The sequence below is a fragment of the Acanthopagrus latus genome, chromosome 11 (assembly GCF_904848185.1).
Source record: "Acanthopagrus latus isolate v.2019 chromosome 11, fAcaLat1.1, whole genome shotgun sequence".
Classification (NCBI taxonomy): domain Eukaryota; kingdom Metazoa; phylum Chordata; class Actinopteri; order Spariformes; family Sparidae; genus Acanthopagrus; species Acanthopagrus latus.
In genome coordinates this window covers 9117882-9142255 of record NC_051049.1, presented here as the reverse complement: position 1 = coordinate 9142255, position 24374 = coordinate 9117882, and the positions used below count along the sequence as shown (strand labels likewise).

The window sequence follows — 24374 nt, the reverse complement described above, 5'->3', positions numbered from 1 at the left end:
CCAAGCAAACATTCATATTCATTTATCACTGACAGTCATTCTTTATGTTTAACTGAATTCTCGCCTGTAGACTAATTTCACACTTTTAGACGATGAACAGAAAAAAAAGACTATTGCAAGCAACTGATTTGACTTTACTGGCTGAAAGTGTATCAACTTTAGCCTTTCCCTTCCTTAAAGTAAGTGTAATATTGAAATAATAAGTATCTATAATAAGAAAATGAGTATCAAATTCAGTGTGTTCTAATACAATGCCTTGGTAATAAACACATCTGGAAAAATAAGCTCTTAATTCCCCTTCCTTTTCAAAACTACTCAAGTGCTGACAGGCTGCATGGGGACCATGACGTCAGGTTTTATTTAGTAAATTCTATCAAATCTTAATTGTATTGATGTCTGGAATATGATTGGCCACCCCAGGGCAGTAAAATTGTTGTTTTGCAACCTCTCCTCAGCAGTTTTTATTAATGTTGACCATCTTTTTTGATCCTTGATAAGACTTGCTTTACTGTTTACATAGTGACAATTGGGGAGCATCTTTAAAAGGTCCCGACAGTCTGATCCAGTAATTTGTGTTTTGATTAATGTGATTGAGCAGCAATATTAAACATTATAACATTTTCACATTTGTCAGACATGCCCTGAACCCTCAATGCTCCACTAGCAGCTGCTAGGTTGGTTTGTTTTCAATGAAGCATTAATGAAATACATTTCTTTGTAGGAAATTTAGCACGGTAAAATCAAACACTGCTTTGCCTCATAATTGGGTTTATGAAACAAAAGTTGAGATGCAATGCAAGCGGTCTTTATTACAGGCAGGTTAAAAAGCAACAGAACACAACTCAGAACATCTGGACAGATCACAACTGCTCACTAATCCGTTTAATAAGGTTACAATGCTGAGAAAACATTTACACCTTCCTTCCATTGAATACCTGTGGGTCACTGGTGGACAGGCTGAACGAGACGGCAGTAAGACAGAAATGTCACTTATGGCTGACTTTGCCTTACAGATGATGGGAAAATTTAACCCTGCAGTTATAGATGTGTTCTTGGTGTGCAACTATTTGTAAAGGTGTGAGGTTTAAAAAAAATAAACAATGCTGGGACTTTTAAGATCTATTACATGTTTGTATACAACTTTCTTGGGATGTTTCAGAGAGACGAGCAGTGAGAGGTAGGTTTGTTGTCGTCTTAACCAAAACACATGCAGGAGAAATTGTAATAAACTTTTATAGATTAAACTGGTGTAGACAGCAGAAGCCTTGCCAAAATACAAGTACTAACCTTCACTGACATGTTTCAAGGGAAAGTATGGATGTAAAACATTTTACACAAGTCAAGAGATCAATTTGAATCTTCAGTCCCTTTCATATCTTTGACTTCTCATTGGATGCAGCAGGCTTGTAGCCGCTGTGACTCCACGCGGTTTGAAATATAGACAATTTTTATATCAAGGAAATGTGTTTGATGCAAACAAATTACAGAACCACCATCAAGACGAGTCCATGCTGCCAGTTTTTAACAACAGAAAGATACTTCATGCCTGCCTGCATGCCAGGGCGAGTACATTACATTAAGCGTCTGCAGTGAGCCTCTACAATTAAAACCATTAATCACACGAGTAGTGTCAACAAAGCTGTGTGTTTGGGGTTCACACACCTGTTTTACAAAGTTGTGCATAATGCTGGAAAGTGCTTAAGATTGGTAAAATATAAGAACATATTTTGGTACCCTCAGCACATGGCCAATGCCTTTAAAAACCTTGGGGGAACATGTCAATAAGTAATATTTGTAGTTTTTGACCTCACTTTTATGTGAAATTGATCAGAAAAAAACTAATAATTCAGGCTTGTGCTCATAGACATAAAAATCTATTTAAGAAATCATAGGAGTCTTACACAACACCAAGGAGTGCGAGGCTTCTGCAGAGGACAAAACGGACAAGCTGGACTCATATCACATTAAATCAGACAAAACACTGTTCAAACTTGAGCACTGCTGAACGGAGATAACAACCTTTCAAGTGTGAAAGTAAAGCTGGAGCACTGACACCCTGCAGCTTTTAAAATGAAAGACGCCAGGCACTGAAATACCCAACACAAGTCAATATCTGAGCCGATTCAATTGACTCTCTACAGTCAGAGGTGTACACTGTTAGTCCAACGCAATGTTTACTTCAAAACGAGGAGGGGAAGTGCGGACACAGTAAAAACAAGGTCTCTGAACATGCCACATGAAGTACACCTGACTGTTACAGAGGACTGCTGTCAGTCTGTTCACCACACAGCATGTACATTCATTCAGAATACGACAAAAACACCACTTGGCCCTTGTTCTTTCTCCTTTCACATCTGTTAGCAAAATTCATCCTTAAACATAATGTGCTGCTGACACCATCTGTAGTGTGGCTTTATCCCCACATGGAGAGAGGGAGGGGTGCTCAGCAGAAGCATTAGGGTGAAGTTGCCCCTCCACTATCACTGCTACTGACTCAGGTTAGGATCTGTAAAAATAAACTCATCGCTAGTCTTCTGTAAGAGGCAATTTCACCCCATCAGTGCCAGAAATGGGAGGTACTGTAGCAGGGGGGAGTTCAGGGACAGCGAGGGACCCTCAGCTCAGGGTCCGAATGGTTTCCAGCAGTTCCGGCTTGAGGAGTGTGGGGCTCTTTCCACCTGCAGCTGCAATATCCGCCTGCACAGCTGCATCCCAGGCAAAAGTGAGCAGAGCTGCAGGAACCTGAAGGTGAACATGCAGGCACAGTGTAATGTTAACTGCAGGAAACTGTTAATACTGGGTGTATAAAAGATGACACCTTGGACGGCAACCTCCAGTTATTTAATGATGAATGTTACACCAATTGTTTGTTTCATTAATGTATTTACCAGAGCCTTAAAGTTCTCAAATATAAATATCACTGTATGGAGAAAACATTTTTTTTTTTGTTTTTACAAGATAAATAATCAATTAAAATGATATGCCACTGTGCCACAGTGACAGTGTGTTCATAGGGGACTTTTTTCAGCAGTCATGAAGACACATTTGGTGCTGCAGTGAGTATTTGATATCAGGCCAATGTGTATGGTGCCAACCCAAAATAAACTTGAGCTGTAGTGTGTGTTCATGGTTCTGAGGGAACTGTTTTTTTCTTCTTTTTAAAAAAAATCTTTTTCATTGGATTTGATGAGAGAAAATAAAAATAGCACCGACCTCACGACACAAAAACTTTCTCTGGGCCAGTTTCATGAGAGGACTCCGGTTTTTGACTCACCAAGTTACACTCTGCGAGAGCGACTTCATCAGACTCTTGTAGTTTCTGACTTCCAGGTGCGATGAGCTCAAAGGGCTGCCAGCCGTCCACCAGGGACTCCCGGACAAACTCGAACAGCACAGGCAGCCGGTCCCACGCATAGAAGGTCCCTGAAATCACAAGTCCTCTTTATTCACTCGCTTCAGTTTCTATCAGGGCTCGATCAGTCCGAGTGTTGACTCATGACCTGTAGTGATTTGTAAAACAAGCTCTCACCTTGCAGCAGGTTTCCATCGGGCAGTCTGATCCTGAGCAGGGTGTAGTTGTATTTCCTTCTCTCCCTCTGCTCCTCCTTCTCCCTCATGGCCTTGGTGCGCAGCATAGCGTTCTTTTCCACCAATTCACTCCTGGCAAACACAACACAAGTGCATTGAGTGCAGGCTCTCTAAAATGATGGACCAACAACAGTAGACCACACTTTTGTCTTTTCATGGCTTGAGGTGTACCACGCTCCTGCTGAGATCCATCATTACACATTATTGATCAGTGTGTTTGAGGCTGTTTACACTCATCTGCTCATCTCCTGAGGGGAGTCGAAAATTCAGCCCAGTGCAAATAAATATCTGTTTATTAATAGAATTTCTGGACACAGTGAATGTCTGACAGCCGCCATGTTTTCAACAACATGTAATTAAGTGGTTTGAGGGGAGGGTGGATTTCTTTTTCTCAAATTGAGAAACTGTGTACAGCACAAACTGCAACCAACCAGCCTGCTGTGCACCAAAGCACAGACATTTATGTGGTTGTTTTGGCAACAGTCTGCAGCGTCTTGTGCAAGATTTAATCAAGCACAATGAGTCAGGAGTTTATACTGGAAGGGAGCAGATGCAGATGTGAGGAATCATTCTGAAGACTAGATTTGCACAATAACATGACATTATGTGTTTGTTTGGAAAGGACTCCACAAAGCACCCTTCACTCTTTGCTCTCCTTTAAATAACATATCCTTTCCAGTTCTGATGTAACTGACACTATAGCAGCTACGCTAACTTATTGAGGAGCTGCCATTGCTGTTTTTAAACAAACAGCTGCTTCCTTCACTAGTCATCACACCTAAACCACGCTCATAGCTGCCAGTAGTTCGTCAAGGGTTACTGATTAGTTGAACACTTGCCTGCTCTGCCACAGGCACAGCTGGATTTGAAACATCACACGATCTAGGAAATCCAGTTCCCTTGCATGATAAGGAATGTACTTTATGGCGGTGTATTTGCTAGACATCAAATATGATCTTGTTTATCGGTGGATATGTTTCAAAATGTAGCGCCTATAACTTCTCTTGCAGTCTGTACCTCTGCTGTTGCTCCTTCTTGAGCTCATCTGCTGTCAGGTTGTAGAACTCAGGCGGCAGCTCGAAGCGCTGGGCGTTGGGAGAAGGTCTGAACGCCTGAGGCTGTCTGTCAAGCTGAGCTCTGACCGGCTCGCCTCGCTGGAGACGATCCCTCCTCTCCTTCATCAACTCCAGGGCTTCTGGACTCTGCTCCGGTAACACCAGGAACTCCTCTTCCTCCTCTGAGATACAGGAAAGACAAATCAAAATAAGCCATGCTTGACTTTCCAAATGATCTGCTGACTGTGATAAATCGAAGAAAGCCCAACAGCCTTGTTGTTTATTTAAAAGGCAGCAGGATTTATTTACCTTGACCCTCCACAGGAAGCATCACGGATATGAACTCCAGCGCCTGCAGGAACTCTCTACTGCCCTCAACACTACGGACTTTATCCTGAATTGAAACGTGAGAGGAAATTACATATAATTCTATGAAAGAAATGCAGAAAGGGAGGGATGCCAATAAATCTTAATCTGTTATGAAAGTACAAACAGACCTGGAACACTTTGTTGCTGAGTTTAATCTTCCTGTACTTCTCCTCTGTGGGATTCTTACATATATTGTCAACATACCTGTTGACAAAACAATGAAGAGAACATGTAATTACGATCCTCTACTCTGTGATAATTTAGGAAAACAAGTAAAACCTTAAATTCACAATCAGCTAGTTAAATGATAACCTCACATCTAACAGCTGCAAAGTTTCTTACTTGCTTATGATGTCGACGGCAACCTTGACTTTCTCTCTGTCTTTGTTGAACGTGTGGATCATCATAACAGAGGCCTCAACTGGGTCCTCCTCAAACCGCTGACAGCAACGACAGAGTACATGTTTTACTAACGATAAACAGTGGATTCACATTAATTCACATTTAGATTAAAGTAAGATGTTGCTGAGAAGTGCAAACAAGCAATAATTAAAGCCAAAACAGGGGACAATATCTTCAGACGTACCATTAAAATGGCCTCTTTAATGTGTACCTCCCTCTCACTCTTTGTTAATGTGGCTCCAGTGAGCGGACAGGTGAAATACACACCTGACACTGAGAGGCAGGAGGGATCTTTCACAGGCACTCTGGATCCCTAAAAGGAATTGTCACTCGTCAATATCGTGGGGCTAGAAACTGATCACCGTGAGCAAAACTTCATGCCAGATTGATGTAAAACATACCTCCGCTGCTGCTGCTGCCTTGTCTTTTTCAGCCAGTGCAGCTGCCTCTGCCTCCAGTTCTTTTTTAACTGCAAATGAAACACAGAAAATCAATCATGCAATTATACTCAAGTCTTTTTTTGGTTTTCTCGTAACTAGTGCCTTTTATGCCTCGGTGACACAACTTTTTGCCTTGTAATCGGGAGGCTTGCAGCTAATGCGCTTTGCACACTACATGACTGATCAGGGACAGATGCTCACACAGTATAAGATCACACATGTGAGACATGACGAGGGAGTGAAGCAGCGGCCTGCAGTGAAAAAACTAGGAGGAAAAAGAAAAGAATATGTATAAGAAAATGGATTAAGATCACCGGTGACCTCTTAATCATGGCCAAAAATCTGAAGTCAAAACTTCACTTGAAAGCTGACAAATAATAAGCAACAGAAAACTAAAGCTAGCTATTAGGACATTCGACTACTATCCATACAACAGCCAAATCCACTTTCTGAATCAAACTAGCAGTCCAAGAACCAAGGACTGGATCAAAGAGTATCAACAAGAACAGTTCTGAATGGACACGATATAACACCTTGAGAAATATCTATATTCGCTACAATTTCTGATATCTCAGGTGAAAAACCGACAAAACATTGAGGGCATATTGACACTTGTGTACTGTGTGCTGAGCAGAACACCTTCTAAGTTAATTTACTCCAGACAATTATAGACAACAGAGTGGGAGGAGGTGGGCCTGTGTGGGCACTGCAGCAGTGCATGTGTTAACTCTCCGCTGGAAGGAAGACAGAGATAGAGTGTAGTTGGTAACAAGTGTTGCAATGCTGAGGAAAATGAGTACTAAAACCATTCAGAGTCATGTATTGATATACTAATACTAAAAATCATCTGTTTCAACAACCTGATGGTGTGAGGTGGCCTATAAATGGAAGGCTTCATCAGGTCTGTCACTACCACAGCCCATGAACCAAATCTGAATTAGGGCTCCGACACACACGACCTCATGTGACAGCTGCATGTGAGCAACATTATTCACAGCATTAACATCACATAGTCCAAAATACTAACAGTGATGTAAGGTGGGCGTGGAAATCATGTAGATTTCAGACACCACCCTGATGGAACCACGGCTGGATGAGGGCTGTGTGTCTCACCCTGGTGCCTGATGGCGTCCTGGGAGGTGTGGACCTTCGGCTTCTGCCGCTGCTCGATCCTGGCCAGGGCTGCAGCTCCTGCCCGCTGGGCTCCTTCAGTCGGAGCATGGCGATTATTCTTGGCACTGGAGCTGCTCTGCACCACATCGGGCTTGGAACTACAGCGTTTGAAAAGGACATAGAAGTGAAGTGAAGTGAAGAGGCGTGCTGTCCGTCACGTTTCCGTCGGCACAGAGCCACAAATTCTCCTTTCAACACTTGAGAAGTGTTCGTGTTAGCTTACTAGGCTACCACATGCTAACGACGACACTGTCCAAACGTCAGTGACACAGCAGGTCTGTTTTTCTGGTGAGCACCTTAGGTAGGCGGCTTACCTACGACTGAAACTAACTTTAGCTGGCTCGCTTAAACTAGTGGCTGAATAAGCTTACTCAGAGATTAACTCAGGCTGATACTGGATGGACGCTTTCCGCCCTACTTTGTCTTATATAATCCAGTTAATAACGGCGGAATACAGACAGCCAGTTAAACGCTACTTCACAAATACTAAAAATTACTAATCATCACTCCCCTAGTTAGCTTTACAACATGTTAATATCAACCCAATAATCATTCATGACCAGCAGTTAGCTGTATGCTAATTCAAATTTTGGAAACGTTAGACAGTTAGCTACGTTGCTAGCGCTAAAGAAGTCGCTGAGAAGAAGTTTTGTATTTACCCGGTTTCCTCTGTTAGTTTCTTCCCCGGTCCCGCAGATTTAAACTTAATGTCTTTCTTGATGTCATCGAAAAACTTCTTCATTTCCCTTCAGCTGTCGCAGCGACACAAACAGGAGAAGTGCAGCTAGCTACGCTCAGCTACGAGGAGGACCAAAACAAAACTGTAGCAGCTGACAGGAAACTGCTTCCGCCTCCGAAGGGGTGGTGTCGCCCCCGTGTGGCCAAGGGCAGAACTGAAGGTGGCATAAATAAAATAAAATAAAATAAAATAAAATAATGTCAAATTAAATTAGATAAAATAATGTCAAATTAAATTGAATTAAATAATGTCAAATTAAATTAAATTAAGTGAATTCATTAAATAAATACAAAAAAGTATTATTTATTCAATTGTTTAGTTTTCATCATATTCAAGAACTGGTGCAATTCTTCAAAGAACTAATTTACAGTTTGGATCAATTAAATAATTATTCTGAAGTGGACATTATGAAGATGTTGTAATTTTCTTTACAGCTACACATCATATCCATATCCTGCCTGCTTCTGTATTAGTGTTTCCATGATGTGAGGTACGGAGGGCGGAGGAGATCGTCCACAACACTGGAGCTTTGGATCCACCACAGAATTACCATAATTTGCAAATCCATCAGCTCGCAAAGTGGCCACTAAAAGATTTAGTGCCTCCACCCAGAGGACCACAATAACCATTATAGAAATACTCCTGCCTGTTTAAGTGTTCTGTTTGAATTGTTAACATTAAACTGAATTGTGTGCATGCCTCCTCACTCTCACAGACGGACTTTCTTAAAATACTCAGACATACATCCCCCAACTGCTGCATGCTTTTCCATGTTTACATACTCCCTTTAACTTTTGATTTATTGAGAATAAAATTAAGACTTAATTTCTTACATAAAGGCTATATCAGGTGTCAATCAAGCAGAAAAAGTCAGATTTCTTATTATGTCAGATAAAATTTGTACATATTACTGGATATTCTTATATTATTTTGGAGAAATTAGGCTTTGTTTCAGCTGCAAAACCACAACAACCATGAAAACATTTCAATAAATTAATGTAAAAATATTTTCTTTCCTTGTAGTTTCTTGGAATATAAACTATACTTTGTTGAAGACAATGTTGTGACCATTCTGCTGTAGTAGAGCAGTTTATGACTGGGAACATAAAGCACACACACACACACGTCAATGAGAGGTACAATTCTATGTCCTGTCAGATCCTGAAAGAGATGAATGGGTTGTAAGTCCTGTCACCCCCCTTTAAAGTGTGAGGCAAAGGAAATGACAGCTTCAACTGACATTTAATGTTGCTGACTAGAGTTTTTATAGGTGATTGTGGCTGTTTTTATTTTACATGTTGGTGAGGTTGACATGTTGCTTTGCCCTCACACTCTCTGACATCTCAGCTCTGATCAAAATAGGCCAAAAAATGTTGACAGCAGCAACTGATGAAACTGAAGCACAAGTGTGACAATATGTTAAAACAAATATTTGAAGGCAACTACAAACGTGACCCGCTTTTTTAGCATTTAAATTGACTAAAGTCAGATTGTGGCTGAATGATAACACCTACAATACAATTAAGTACTGTCACATTTAGATAATTAAAGTAAAAGTTTCAATGATCAAACCACTCAGCACATAACATGCTGTTGTTTTTGTGGACATGTTTTAAAACAATTTGATGAGTAAATGATCCTTTATTCCTGACACATATTAACTACCTACTGAGGGTAAAGGTTGTGATGTATGTCAACATCAGATTTGATAATAATGTAAACTGTAATGAAGCATCCAGTCTTTTAGCAGGACAATCACTCTGATTAATATGTTTTAGTCAACATGACAAAAAAAAAAAAAGATTACACAAACATAAGAAAGTAATGTGTTGTTTTCAAGTCAGCAATGAATATAACCAACGATGGTTGATGCTTATCCACAGTTTGATTGTTTAATTGTTTTATTGTTCGATTTAAAGAGTGAATTACATAAACATGATACAGGGGTTCATTGCCCTCCAGTGGTCACAGCGTCAGAACAGAGTAGAAATGTTCTTTACTCCGTAGTGTCTTCCCTCTGATCCCCTTTTTTTGTTTAAAAACACGAGACAAGAGAAGTTTATAAAATGTTTTTTTTCCGTGTGTATCTTCTGTAAAACTCGAATCTTAAAAGTAACTAGTAAGCAGAGTTCTCGCATAAATGTAGCAGGGTCGATAATCGATAACCGATGGACCCCTACATACATGTAGATATATGTTTAACAATATATATAAATCATTAAATATTAACTTTACTGAGTTAATATCAAACACTTTATGACTTTTACTCAAGTACCTTTCACTTGACTTCGTTTTCGTTTTTACCTAACCCTAACCCTAACCTTTACCTTTAATTTCATCATGTTAATATTTCACTCAAGTACACCTTTGGGGTACATTTTACAACACTGAGTGAAAGCGCTGGGAAATTGTACTCGAACTCAAATCGATTAACCAAATCGATTGTTTAACAGTTTTCCAAATCAATCCACAGGCTATTGGCAGAGCTGCACTTTTTTTTTTTTTTTTTTGTCTTTAATGACATTAAGACTGGTCAAAATTTCCGAGCAGCACTTGAAAGCAGCACCACATCCACACCCTCTTTCGGCGGCGCCACTAGTGCCACGTCAACGTGACGTACCAGGAGGTGTAGTCCGGGTGGGAGGCGTCCCGACCGACCAGTACAGGCGGCCAGACAGATACTGGCATTAATGGTCTTCAACCGGATAGGAACACTTCTCAGAGGTAAGACTTTTATCTTTCATTCATGTTATAGTTTCTGATGTCACCGGGCCGACTGTTTCCTCCTCAGTTAGCCGGTTAGCTGCTAGCATCAGCTCGGCTCTGGTGCCGCTGCCGCTGCCGCTCTGTGTGTGTGTGTGTGTGTGTGTGTGTGCTGAGCAGCTAAGCAGCAATAACTGATAAATGCTGCTTGCACAGCAAACACGTTTATTGTGAATATAGTGTAGTCACAGCAACCCGTTTCACATTTCAAAGATAATTCTGGATCTCTCTCTGCTGTCAGTGAAATGAGGCGTTCATGTGTTTCAGGTCAGATTAACCTCAACTTTAAAACCCCATGGATACTTGACACAGCCTCCTGGGAACACAGAGTCAACACTGAAAGCATTGCTATGAATATTTTAAATCAGATTCATGCCCTAAATCAGCTATCGATTTTAAGAAAATGTATTGTGTGTTGCTGTAGCCCTCAGCATCCCATTCAGATGTCAAAACATTCCCTCCTCTAGTGTTGTGATGATTTCCTGGTTCAGCAAAGCTGCTTATCGTGGGTGTGGGTGCAAAGACAATAATTAAACATTCCTCTAGTTAGTTCAATTGAGAATGTTATTGTTAAATGTCAAGCTGGGTGTTTGCATTATGTCACAGGTTATGCTAGATTTGCCAGCAGTAAGTAAGTGGGATGTATGAACACTGAGGTCATGAGTCCAGTTTTCCCCAGGGAAACCCCACCCACCTGAGAAAGTTTTGAAGAGCCATCAACCAGACAAGAACATTATCTGTAATACTTTATGACCAGGTGCCCAGTGTGTGACACTGAGGAGGAGTTATGTAGCTTTTTGCTTTACTGTTGAAGTATATGAGAATCAGTTTTGAAAACCCAACATATATACGTGTGTGTATTTCCTCTTCCTGTCTTTATAAACACCTAATTTCCAGAGATACGGCTGAGGAGATTACCTTGATCGCTCCAGTCGTGCTCACCAGTAACCACTCATCCCACTTTTTTGTCTGTGTTTCAGAGTTAAATCAAAACCACTGTTGATAATGGACCCTAACGCCAGCGGACTCGCCCAGAGGTTGGCTGAGGCTGACCAGTCTCACCTCCTGCAGTTCTGGAGCGAACTGAGCCCTGCTGAGCAGGCCGAGTTGACCCGCGAACTGCAGGGGATGGACTTTAAGGAAATCAATGGATTCTTCAAGAATGCCATGGAGACGTCCAGCAGCAGCAAACAAGAGAAGATGGACACCCGCATGGAGCCGGTGCCCCGGGAGGTGCTGGGGAGTGTGACGAGAGACAGGGAGTGTCTTAAAGACTGGGAGCTGGCAGGTGAGCTCCATCAGAACGGTTTCTGCCTACAGAAAGTGTATTTATATAGCCACTGTCAGTGTGCTACATGCTGTATGGTATGTCTTGTTGGGTGGGGTGGGGTTTTACAATGTCACACAGCAGGAGAGACTATGTAAGCAATTACTGCTTGTTAAGCAAGACTTGCGTGGTAACTGCGGGAACAGTAATCCTGTCAAGAGACTGTTTCCTGGCAATTCAGTCTCGGTTGAACAACCTTTAAATACGAAGTGATGGCCCACAGGTGAGAGAGGAAAGATTTCCTGGTATCACACTTGGAAGCCCAAAGGGGATTAAAGCATCACATGCTAACCCAGATGCTTTGTTATTGAGATGTGTCCTAATAACTTGCTTTTCTGATGTTTTAAAGAACACACAAAAGCAGAGTTTTACTAAATCCTTATAGTTTATCAAGGAGTTAAGTTGCATCAGAAACTCTCTCCTTGCTTGCTGTCTGGTTGCCTAAACACACAGACTATTCCCAGTCTGAGTCTCCTGCGTAGATTTGAAATATGAGTGAGTCAGTTTGTGTTGTTCATTATGCTTTTGCGTAATCCTCCTTGCAGTGGGGGTCTGACCTTTTTAGCGGGTCTGTCGAGTTTTTTTCCCGGGGGAGGATGACAGAGGAGGCGGGCACCAGAGAACATCTGCTTTTGATTTAAGCCTGACGTAAATAGCGTGGCTGCTTGACCCTCATTGATGAGGTCACTCTGCTCTGTCGAGACCAAATCTGTGTGTAGGGCGAGGTGTGTGTGTGTGTGCGCGCGTGTGTGTAGGTTTGGGAGGGTAGTCAGAGTCTAGCAGGCCCGCCCAGTCCGCTGGAATAAACTTTGTCTCTTTGGCACTAGTAAGAAGAAATAGAGTTGCATGTTGAGTCACGTAGCAGCAGTTTATGTGAGATAAACTGGAACTGTTATAAACTGATGAACCACAATAAAGGCTCGTGTCGGGCTCATTATTATGTCACATTGCCAAAGTCCATTTGAACTAGTGATAAAAATGTCTGGTGATGGCTTAATAATGTTAATAGAGATTAGATATTGTTCCAGTGTGTCGTGTCCCATCGTATCAGTATGTAAAGAGTTTCACTATCTTAAATATAATCTATAGGAAACATAATCTTGCCACCGTTTGTGACTGTTCAGTCTTCTCTGTGCTGATTCAGGTCTGCAGTGCATCTCTCAGAGTAAAGTGGCGGTCCTGCTGCTGGCCGGGGGCCAAGGAACCAGACTGGGGGTCTCTTACCCCAAAGGCATGTACGACGTGGGGCTGCCGTCCCACAAAACCCTCTTTCAGATCCAGGCTGAACGCATATTGAAGCTGCAGCAGCTGGCTGAGCAGAAGCACAAAACCAAATGTTGTGTTCCCTGGTAAGACCTCGTGTTACTCAGGAAGACATGACTGAGGCGTTTTAGTTTGTGTGCCTGTCCGTTGAACTGCTGCCTTATCTAAAAAAATCTGATCCAAGCTACTGAATAATGTGTCTTTATTTGTAATGAGATCTAAAACTATTTGTCCCAGTTGTGTTTCTGGGTCAAATCACTGCCAGCATCAAAGGACAGTCAGTCACGGAAATTGTGTTACTAGAAAAGGATTAGTCCCCTGTGGAGCAGATCCAAGGGCAGTTTGAAGATATGATGGATGAAGGAAAGCAGAGCAGAGGAATACATAAAGACTGCATAACACTGTCGTCAAGGTTCAACAGTTAAATTCCCCGCAGGACTGATTCTATAAGGAAGTTATTGCTTCTTTATTATCCATCATATACTTGCACACAAAGTGCCCAACCCTTATGAGTTTACAGGACACCCAACATATTTAATTTCATTGCAGAATTTAAGGTAATTTCACGGCTCGGTCTTGAACAAAAACATCCTTCCTTTTCTTGTAAAGGCTCGCAAACAAAATCTGCTTCAAAAAGGTTCCATTACTGAAGTACAGCCGTGTTTTTCATAATCTTCCAGCCAAAAGAAACCAGCATAAATGGAGGAGGTTTTACTGAGAAGTACATCCCAAAAACAGAAAAATGCACCTCATTCTCATTTTCAGCTGGATCACACTCCAAACAAAGTCTGTACTTTGGTTTCAGTTGTACTTCACATAACATTCAACACTGTTCTTATTCTTTATGAGACATCATTTTGGTTTATACCATATATCAACAGACCATTTTCCTCTACACATGAGAAACAATTTGCTTCTAATTACCTTAATAAGACACTTTTGACTTTTATATGTCTGTGGCTGGAGCTAACGTCAGCTTTGTTGTCTCATTTTTGTGAACAGTCACTGAACAAACATTTAAAACATAAAATCTACTTCAACGGGTTTTCCTGAGCGTTCATCTTCCTGGAGGTTTTTAGAATAGAGAGAATAACAATCATGAATGGATCAACCAAAAGTTCCTCCTGCGTTGCCTTCAGGTACATCATGACCAGCGGCAGGACGATGGAGTCCACCAAGGACTTCTTCTCCCGACATAACTATTTTGGCTTGGAGAAGAACAACGTCGTCTTCTTTCAGCAGGGCATGTTACCCGCCATGGACTACAATGGCAAGATCATCCTGGAGAGCAAAGGAAAGCTCTCCATGGCCCCTGGTGAGCCCACTCAGGATGTATTTTGTCATTGTCTTCTTTCACGCTGCGTTTTTACAGTTTGTGTTTCAAATGCGCGTCTGTGTTTGTGTTTCAGATGGGAACGGGGGTCTGTACAGAGCGCTGGGGAACCAGGGCATCATAGATGACATGGAGCGACGGGGGGTCGAGTTCATCCATGTGTATTGTGTAGATAATATCCTGGTCAAAGTGGCGGACCCCGCCTTTGTTGGTTTCTGTGTGCAGAAGGGAGCGGACTGTGGAGCTAAGGTTGGTCACATCTCCTGCTCTCTCTGTCTGTTCCTGTCTTATTTCTTCATTTTTTAAGGATTTCAGATATGTCTCAAAATGAATTAACACACTAAAGGTATTACTCGGGTTCTGAAATCTTTTAATTTTAAAGATCTTACAGTTTTGGTTCCATAGCTTTGATTTTTAAGAATCGGACATCCTGATTACAACACCTGAATCATGATGTTGCCTCAAGTGAACACCTTTATACCATTATTACCACAAAAATTGATATATAGTATAAATGCGTCTTTAATGTCAAGTGCTAAGAGATGAACAATATATTAAGATTGAGGCAGCAGTAGATTTTTTATGTTCTGGTCATGAGGTGGTTTGTTGCATTGATCCTATAATCAGTAACCTTTATCAGACCAGGAAGTTCTAGTATTGTAAAGATACATGCACACAATTATTACACCTCAATCAAATAATAAAATGCATCAAAGAAACTTCCATATTCCCATTTAAATATAGATGTGTGTCGTAAATTTGGAGATTGATACAAGGAACCAAACTAGCAGTTGAGTCATAGCGTAACCCCGTCTCATCAGTCAGTCGAGTTTTTTAAATTCCATGAGGTCCTTAACGGTGACGGTTGTTGAGCCACATCTTTTGAATGTGTCAGTCTTGTATTTACAGGCGTGTTCAGTTTGCTGTGACGACAGCTACAGTGTATATACAGCTGCACCTTCCACAACTCACCACTGGGTGGAGATACAGGCCACATCGTCCCCTGCTCTCATGTTGATTGAGCAATAACTTCATCACAGCTTTCTAGGAAATGTGAAGCTTGAGCCGATAATCTTCCGTCATTTTTCATCACAGTCTCGGACCACAGCAGTGTGATGTGGAGATGCCACTTTTTCCGAAACGGCGTCTCTGGAAAAAGACAGAGTGTAGTTTAATGTGTGGAAAAAAGCTTTTCAGGCTGCAACAGTTCAACCTAAAACGGTTTTCCACTAGTAATTAGAGCTTATTCATGATTAATTATAACTTCTTTCTGTTTTTTTATTATACTCTAGTTTTTTTTAGCTAGTAACATGTATCAGTACGTCCAACTCACACTGCACGTGGAATGAATAGTTGAGATGCACCTCACAGAACAGGTTTAGAAAGAATTTCCACTGGCAAAGCTAGATGAGTCAGTTTTATCCTTTGTTATAACAGTGACTGTTGTAGTACATTTAATACGTCATGGCACTAGTCAAGAAAGACAATTAGGGCTTTTATGTAAATTTTAAAAGTGCTCATCACAGTTTCCTCAAGCCCGAAGACTCTTCTTTTTACTATCATGCACGATAAAGAAAAGTAGCAAATCCTCACATTTAGGGAGCTAAACCCAACAAATGTTTGATACTTTTTAATTGCTGAATAAAAGTAACAATGAATCGATTATTGAAATAGTTACACACATTTTCTTTCGATAGACTTATCAATTAGGAGTCTAACACATAAGCCTAAAGACAGTATATTATTATTATATTATAATTATTATAATTAATTATGTAATAAACAGGAAATGTTATGTTACATCTGTTGTTCCCAGGAAACAAAACAGAATTGTTGTAACAATGGGAAAGATATTACACATATATGTAAATATATATATAAATTAACACTAAATGCTATCATGCCGTTGCTCCTTTTGACCTTGTGTGATGTCAAACAACTGTCAAAACTGTTTGACTGTAGCTATATTTACTGATGGTATCATAGGGATTCTATTTATTAGTATTTTCTCAGAAATGCATTATTGGCTCCAGCTGTTTGATTGCAGAGGAGAGCCTGTCCTGAGTGTTTGGGGTTTGGGAGGTCATAAGATGGATGTTTGTGTGTTACGCTCTCCCAGCAAAGCTCTCGTTCCCAGATGTATCAGTGACAATGTGAATGAAATTGGCCCATCAAATTACAGAGAAAATAAAGGAAACATGCAGTCAGTAGTCTGTTGATACCATTCGCATCTCCTGCTGTAGATGTTGCCTAAGTACTTGTTGTCAAGGTTACCACTAATAGGAGAATGAAATATCTATAAACAGTAAAACAAAGAGCACAGACTTGCATCAGTCAGGAAACATGCTTCATGTCTGCAAAAGTCCAATACAGTGTGTAACATCTGCTTGGGAAACAGGATGTGACCTGAGAGTTATTCATTCATAGTGACCAACCATTGTTCTGGTTTTTAACGACAAATGTTACCTGTCATGGAAAATCTGTCAAAAACTTCCACTTTTTTCTTTGAACTTACATGTAAATGAAGCCATGTTTGTTTAAAGCCTGGGGGTGTTATAACTTAATACTTAAAACTCAGAATTTCCTATATATTTTTATTTCCATTATCAGTTAGTTTTCTAAAATGTTTTTTTCACCACTACTTTTAGTTCTCAGTTTAGTTTTACATAACTGTAACACTCTCATTAGAGCTCAGAGCGACTCTAGAGGCTCTTTATCTCTCAGCAGCACCACACTGAACCTTATTCTATCACACTGTGTTTATTCTCCAGCCAACACAGAATGAATAGACTGAAATATTTCACTGCATGGATCGTGCAGATCCTGTTTGACATTATGAGTTGTGCGGTGGTGCAGAGATGGAAGGATCAGATCAGAGCGGAGTCCCACCCTCCCGTCATAAATTACTGAGCTCCGCCACAGTTCATGTGGCTCCACCGCCACCACCACCCCTGCCCCTCACCCCACCCCGTTCACCAACCCCCGCATCAGGACTCCACTCTGTCATTAGCAACCAGCAGATGGGGAGAGGGTTTTTTTTTTCACTCAGTGCAGACTTTAACTGAACTTTTTGAGCCTTATTTAAATGTAAAATCAACTAATACATCAGCTAATTTTCACTCATATTTCTGCTTTTTTCACCATATTAAACCTGCAATAGTTAAAATTCCCATTTTACTGAATTGATTTTTAACACACAATCACAAAAAATATGACAAAAGAGGTCATCAGAGAATATTTTCGTATCGCTTCGTGGTGTATATTCTATATATGATACATTAGTGCGTAGTCAGTCTGCTAATTCCTCGTAAATTACTCAATAAACGATGACTGACATGTGCGTAAAATGTGGTAGTAGTTCAGTTTTCGTAGCAGAAAACTAATGAGTCTTTTTCTTATGTTTCAAGGTGGTGGAAAAAACCAATCCGACGGAGGCGGTGGGTGTGGTCTGCAAGGTGGATGGGCGTTATCAGGTGGTGGAGTACAGCGAGATCACCCTGGCAACCGCTGAGAAGCGCAGCGCTGACGGACGGCTGATGTTCAACGCAGGAAACGTGGCCAATCACTTCTTCAGCTTCTCCTTCCTCAGAGACATAGTGCAGTAAGACTAACACCACCTGAACAGAGCCACACTTTTCGTGCAGTTTTCTGTCAGATTGTATTAATTTGTTGCTCAGTAGTGGTTTCTTATGCAAGAACATCAGCTCATCATCATTATTAAGTCAATGTGCGGCAATAAATCAGCATCTGTCTCGCTCTTTGTCTCTGTTTATACTCCAGGAAGCACGAGCCGCAGCTGCAGCACCATGTGGCCCAGAAGAAGATCCCACATGTGGATGCGAAGGGTCAGCTAATCAAACCGGACAAACCAAATGGGATTAAAATGGAAAAGTTCGTCTTTGACATCTTCCAGTTTGCCAAGTGAGTTACGGTGCATTTTTTTCCACAGAGGGCACAGAGTGTGTGACAGCATCAGCAGGCGGCTTCTCACCTAAAATGAATGAGGCTGTAAAGTGCAGAGAATACAATGACTATCTTATGCTCCTTCTGAGAGGTGGCTGGGTTGCATATGTTCTCCTGGCAGGCCTTCAGGCCCGAGGTTTGACTGGTCCTTGATCTGTCCTTCCGTGCAAGAACCAGCCCCTTTTTCCAGTCCCAGTGGCCTATCCCACCAGCCCCAACGCTCCAAGGTCGGGTCCAGCAGCCTGAGCCTGCCAAGCACTCTGCAGGAGGATGGAGGTTTATGAGCTGTTCACTCATTCCACCTCCTCCAGTGTCGAATGACATCAGCTTTGAGTCACGCCACTACTAATAGAACTTTACATCTAATGAAAGGATTCCTGTAATGATTGACTGATGGAAAAACATTGCAGACATGTCCAGCTTCCTCCGAGGTTTGTTAGCTGTATTCCTAAGTAGAAAGATGAGAAATAGCTTTCGGCGTAGCTGAGGTGATGGATTACAGTTGTGCCCAGACTGGCAGTCTGGTAGGTTTTAGCAGGATACAGATGGGCTGACTCTCTTCTGCAGCCAGCATTTTAAAATGTCTGACTCTTTCGGATCTTTCAGTGTACTGCATTATAGAATATGTATTTGTATGTATGATTGTGTATTTTGTAACGGAGCACTTGCAAGGATCAACCCTCAGGAAACGTGCTGCTCCAACACTCCATTGTTGGACAAAATGTTTTTTTCAACCTATGAAGGAGCACCAAACCTCTCTAGTATTAAAAATAAATAAATTACAATGTTTGTGGATTACTGGACAGCACAAGAGGCACCTTTTCTTACATAGTATCTGTCCTGTTTACGATGGATAGATAGATGTAGAACTAGGGCTGCAGCTAAAAAATATTCTACAATAATCTACTTTCTTTTTATGTACAGTACAACTCTTCATCAGTTTCTTCACATTGCTTGTTTTGTACAACCAGCTGTCCAAAAACCCAAAGACACTTCATTTTGAATGATACAATACAGACAAAACAGCAATTCCTCACATTCAAGAAGCAGACAGAAGAGAATATTTGGAATTTTTGATTGAAAATTGATGAAAATTGATAATCAAAAATGTTTCAAATTAAATTTCTACATAGACAAACTATTTCAGCTTTAAAGCAAGGTAGCATGGCATTTAATCTTCATACTTTGTACTGTCTGTCTTTGTGCTGATGTGCTGCATGTGTGTGTCCAACAGGACTTTTGTTGTGTACGAGGTGCTGCGGGAGGACGAGTTCTCCCCGCTGAAGAATGCGGACAGTCAGGACGGAAAGGACACGCCCACCACAGCTAGACACGCCCTCATGTCCCTCCACCACCGCTGGGTGCTCAACGCTGGGGGCCACTTCATCGACGAGAACGGCAGACGTGTACCCGCCATCCCCAGGTGACCACAGCCAGCCTGCGAACACAGAGCAATCATGCATGTCACATCACCTCACAAGACGCACACAGAGACACGGGCTCCTCGTGGTCACCTTCCCTTGTGTACAAACCACATGCATTGGCTTTTGTTTATGTTTTGTTTGTATTACACACGTCATATTCTTTTAGCCTCACACTCTCACTCCTCCTTCTCTCATGCTTGGTCTTGCTCCTGTGTGTGTCCCGTGCAATGTTTCCAGAGACGGAGGAGCAGGAAGTGTCACAGATGATGGCAACAGAAAGTAACTATTATCCCCCTGCAGTACTCCATGCATGGTGATGGGGTTTTGGCTTTCTTTCCCTCTCGCTCAGACGTGTTAACACTTTGTAACATTAAGTCTGATCCTTGGCGTCCTTTTACCTTCATTCTCACTGAAAAGAGAAAAAAAGTCTGCAGCCATTTTTCTCGCATATAGTAATGAAGGAAATGACAGCAAGGATCAGTTTAGACAAACTGAAAAGCGCAGTCCTCTTAGCCTCCTGGTCAGATGATGTACAGTCATAATGACCCGCTGACAGATCATTTTCCCCTCAGATGGTTGCTACTAATGCACATGATGTATTGCATGCTGGGTAATGGGCACCAGTCTCTCTGGCAGCAGATGACAAACCTGTTGATTTGTCTTACGACAAGGCCAAACGTTCATTGCTTGCTAGTTTGCCTTTGAGTTTAAATCCATCTGCTTTTTTTTTTGTTTTGTTTTTTTTAAATGAGCATGTGCTTCAGTAACATTCACGGTACCCTTGAATGTTATTCAGGCTCTTGCAGGGTGTGCTGTTTCCTCAATCATTCAGCTTTTCCTTCATCCATGTCCTGATCATCCTCAGATGTGTGGGCAGCAGCTCAGAAAACACCTGAAGTACCTGATAAGTGATTGTTGCCTCAGGCTAGAAGTGAACCAGCTGAGTGATGGTAATGTGCTGGAGGGTTTCTCCAACGGCCTCATTACCTGTCGCTCACCTGTTTTCTTCTAGGGGGAAGTCTGTTTCCGGGGTCAGAGGAATAATCACTGAGCGTGTCTGACAATGATAAAGCTCTGATTCTCTTCCTTTTTGAACTCTAATCACAAGCCGCAGCAGAAGAACAGCTGTGTCCTGGACGCGCAGCTGCTTCTCTTAACTAATCCCTCTGCATTTTCACGAGAGAATCGCTCATTCTGTTACTTTGTGTTTTTCTCCTGATCCTCCAGCCTGAAGGATGGAACTGACCTGCCTATCAAATGTGAGATCTCCCCGGTGGTGTCCTACGGGGGAGAGGTAAGGAGGCGCAGCCTACTGTAGTAAAGCTTAGGTTCCGCCAAAAAAATGAAATTTCAGTGATTAAATACTCCCCATTCTCCTAAACAAGTAGATGGAGAGTTGTCTTAAAATGTAACATGTTTTGTTGTCTACAATACTTGGGGGCGTGGGGGTTAGTAGATAATAACCAGCTCTTCGGTTTTGGTTGAAATTTAGTATTTTTTCTGCTATTTAAAGGACGCATTATTCAGATAGTGAGATGTGCCTACACCGTCCGGTTCACAACGCCCATACATTACGATTTTATTATTAGACGAAAAAATTGAGATGAACTCGACAGGACAGAGGAAACCGTCCAGAGGGAATTTTTAGCTGCTGAAGAAAACATTTTTAGACAGTATGTCTATCTACTAAACTATTCCAGCTTTTAGCCTGCAAGATGGTGCTGTAGTCAGACACACACATGTATTGGTTTAACTGATCTCACGTCCAAACGATGACTAATGAAGAGTCTAAATAATTTGCGCCATACTTTGCACCCACTTTTGATCCACTGTTCACAAACACGTATAGATATACACAAGCACCTTATCCCTGCTGTCCTTTATATTTTGTCTGTATACTCTGTTTTCGTTTTTCTTATTTATTATTATATTGTTATGATTATTCTTATATATATTTTGTGTACTTGCACAACCGGAGGGACAGTGAAGATCTAGATGTTGTTCCGCTCCTGCTCTCCGCCTGTACACACACAAACACTGTCCTGACACTGTCCGTTTACTTCTTTAAGGGTCTTGAAGAGTTGGTGAAGGGACGAGAGTTTCATCCAACCCTGATGATCGACGAGAACGGAGTCCACGAGCTGGTGAAGAACGGAGTTTAGACAATGAGGGAGAGAGAGAGATGGAGGGACAACCCAAATACCGACCTCCTTTTATCTCTCAACGTTTGCTGGAAGATACTGTGATGTCATCGCTGTGCAATAACAAATGTCGTGTGCACGTGTTCATGAAAGAGGCTGTCCAAAATGAATGAACGAGCAAGATGAAGTTTGTTTTTTGTTTTTTTGTTTTTGCTTCGTATGTTGATGTCATACTTAGTTCCTATTTGTTTTGAGGAGCACTTTGAACACAGCATGAGATGAAGGACGAAATCCCTGTCACACCGACTGGATGAAGCAGTCAGCAGGTGCATCTATTTATTTTGCTTATGAGACTTATTTTTATATGTCCTGATAGATGCTCTATAGATGGACACAACCGTCTACTCATTTTACCAAGTGATTTTTATACAATGAGATGAAATAATCAGAAAGATGTTTCTTACTAGCATGTAATCGAGGTACATGATACGGGCTGTGGGGGGTATTTATAATATCTGCTTCTTTTCTCCTTGTAATCACTGAAGATGGGATGTTGTTCAGCTTTAAGAGATGCTATGGTTTCTATCATCTTTATTAAAGAAATGTCCTTCTTGGAAAACCTACTGAATGCTTTGTTTTTCTGTGTGTTTGTACATTCAGACCAGATATTTACTTTACAGTGTTTTTCTACTGTGTTTGCCTAGGCTAGCTAGCTAAGTATTAGTAAGTTTTCTGAAAAATCAGCAAACAAATGTGAATTTGTGAGTTTCACTGCGTTGTGTCTGCAGGATGTGTTTTTTGCATTATAACTGCTGGTGGGTTGAATCAGAGTTTCCAGCACATGGTTTATGTTTAAGATGGGCCAGAGCATGCAAACTCTGCTGCAGTTGTTCAGGAAATATTTTTTTTTGTGGCCCCTTTTTGACTCATTTTCTTTCTGTCTCTCCAGCTCCATAACTGCACTAGGTGAAGGTGAAGTACCTGCAGTGTGGGTACTTAAGCAGAAAAACACTTTTTACGGTGTCCCACACGTTGTGTTCAAATCTGAACACAATGTTCTACTTCAGAGGTGTTCTGGGGTTACACTTTACAATGAGGTGCTCAGAAATATGAGTAGTTACTAAGAAACAAGAGGAATTCATCAGGAAAGACTTGACAGTTGATTAATTGTTAATAAGTCATTCCTGAGTGTGATTCGAGGATTATATGGCAGAAAATGAGTTATTGGAGAACAGACAGGGAGATACTACATTAATAAATCATTAGGAAATGATCAGTTCAAATGAATCAGTTAGAAATATCTGTGGATGAACATACTGACAGCTTTCTTAATGAGATATTCCTCATTAACAAACTAGTAACAACTCATTAGTTACTAATTACTTAATTGTTAGTTACTCTTTCTGTGCCCCCTCAAAGAAAATGCGTCATAATACTGAGTAGTGACAAAGTAGCACCTCATCACTTAATGATTATATTAAAAAGTTCACAATCAGTTTCTTAATAACAGACTAGACACTGCCAAATCTCAAAAATGTACTTAATAATTATTATATTCACACCACATATATAAATAAAGTAATTTTTTGCAGCCACAGCAGCCAACCTTCTCTCAACCTGCTGCTCAAACTACTCAGATCATTTTACTTGAGGGGGCACAAAAAACTTAAGATTAAGTCATCATCTACTAGTATTATGTTTTTATTGAACTTTAAAGAACAGAAATAGGAACTAATGATTAAGTAATTACAGAAGTAACGAGTCAGCAGTAGTTTGTGTTAGTCAGCGGCAGGTTCATAGCAAATCAAGAACAAAGTAAGAAAGTGGTCAGTATGTTGATCCACTTGATTTATGAGGTCATCATTACCTAATGATTCATTAGTGTATTATCTCCCTGTCTGTGGTCCAGCTACTCATCATTATCTAGTCCTTGTGTCACAGAATTCAGGAAGTATGAACATGAACAATCAAGTCTTGATTCATACCTCACGTTCCTTAGTAAGTACTCACATTGTTTTGTAATTTATTGCAATGTGTTATCGTCCTCCACTTAAAGTCTAATAAGACGAAGTCAACAGTCATGCCTTGGACACCACTGCTTTGAGCTAAATGCTAACACTAGCATGCTGAGATGTGATAACAATGTTAAGATGCTGATGCTTCACAGGTTCAGTGTTTACAATGTTCAATATGAGAAACAAAATGCTGCTTTTACAGTTATTCAGGCAAATACGAGAATTTGAGATCACAAACGTTAACACAGGTTATGCCAAGAGGAACATCAATTTTCTTGGTGATTCTTTCCAAAGTTTGTCAGACCACTAATGTGAACCTAAGACCCTCAAAGAAATGTCAGGGAATCACCAAAGTTAGTTAGTTAGTTAGGTTTCATCC

The 24374-nt window shown here is 41.0% G+C and overlaps 2 protein-coding genes across 3 annotated transcripts; one reads left to right on the top strand and one right to left on the bottom strand.

Moving 5' to 3' along the window:
- Positions 1-783: 783 nt before the first annotated feature.
- Positions 784-7879, bottom strand: ubxn6 (UBX domain protein 6). Its single transcript, XM_037115441.1, has 11 exons — positions 7687-7879; positions 6968-7125; positions 5816-5883; positions 5599-5727; positions 5355-5452; positions 5141-5216; positions 4953-5037; positions 4606-4825; positions 3530-3660; positions 3275-3423; positions 784-2742 (listed from the first exon to the last, which is right to left on the bottom strand). Exons 1-11 carry the CDS (start codon positions 7767-7769, stop codon positions 2617-2619), a joined length of 1323 nt encoding a protein of 440 aa, XP_036971336.1. The 5' UTR covers positions 7770-7879; the 3' UTR covers positions 784-2616.
- Positions 7880-10333: 2454 nt separating this feature from the next.
- uap1 (UDP-N-acetylglucosamine pyrophosphorylase 1) lies at positions 10334-22604 on the top strand. 2 transcript variants are annotated; one of them, XM_037115610.1, is made up of 11 exons: positions 10334-10490; positions 11510-11817; positions 13001-13205; positions 14259-14434; positions 14529-14701; positions 17860-18053; positions 18233-18373; positions 19650-19838; positions 20077-20118; positions 21067-21133; positions 21909-22604. In XM_037115610.1, exons 2-11 carry the CDS (start codon positions 11535-11537, stop codon positions 21999-22001), a joined length of 1563 nt encoding a protein of 520 aa, XP_036971505.1. In that variant the 5' UTR covers positions 10334-10490; positions 11510-11534; the 3' UTR covers positions 22002-22604. The 2 variants fall into 2 exon arrangements, with proteins under 2 accessions (XP_036971505.1, XP_036971506.1); XM_037115611.1 differs by lacking the exons at positions 10334-10490; positions 20077-20118 and having other exon boundaries at positions 11535-11817.
- Positions 22605-24374: the final 1770 nt, after the last annotated feature.

Bases quoted from the DNA above. Each gene is read 5' to 3' on its own strand.
- uap1 (XM_037115610.1), top strand. From the start codon at position 11,535: ATGGACCCTAACGCCAGCGGACTCGCCCAGAGGTTGGCTGAGGCTGAC. The intron at 14,702-17,859 runs GTTGGTCACATC...TTATGTTTCAAG, and splicing joins GAGCGGACTGTGGAGCTAAG to GTGGTGGAAAAAACCAATCC. The intron at 19,839-20,076 runs GTGACCACAGCC...CAATGTTTCCAG, and splicing joins CGTGTACCCGCCATCCCCAG to AGACGGAGGAGCAGGAAGTG.
- ubxn6 (XM_037115441.1), bottom strand. From the start codon at position 7,769: ATGAAGAAGTTTTTCGATGACATCAAGAAAGACATTAAGTTTAAATCT. The intron at 3,424-3,529 runs GTGAGAGCTTGT...TTGTGATTTCAG, and splicing joins CGATGGAAACCTGCTGCAAG to GGACCTTCTATGCGTGGGAC. The intron at 2,743-3,274 runs GTGAGTCAAAAA...GTTCACCTTCAG, and splicing joins CTCTCGCAGAGTGTAACTTG to GTTCCTGCAGCTCTGCTCAC.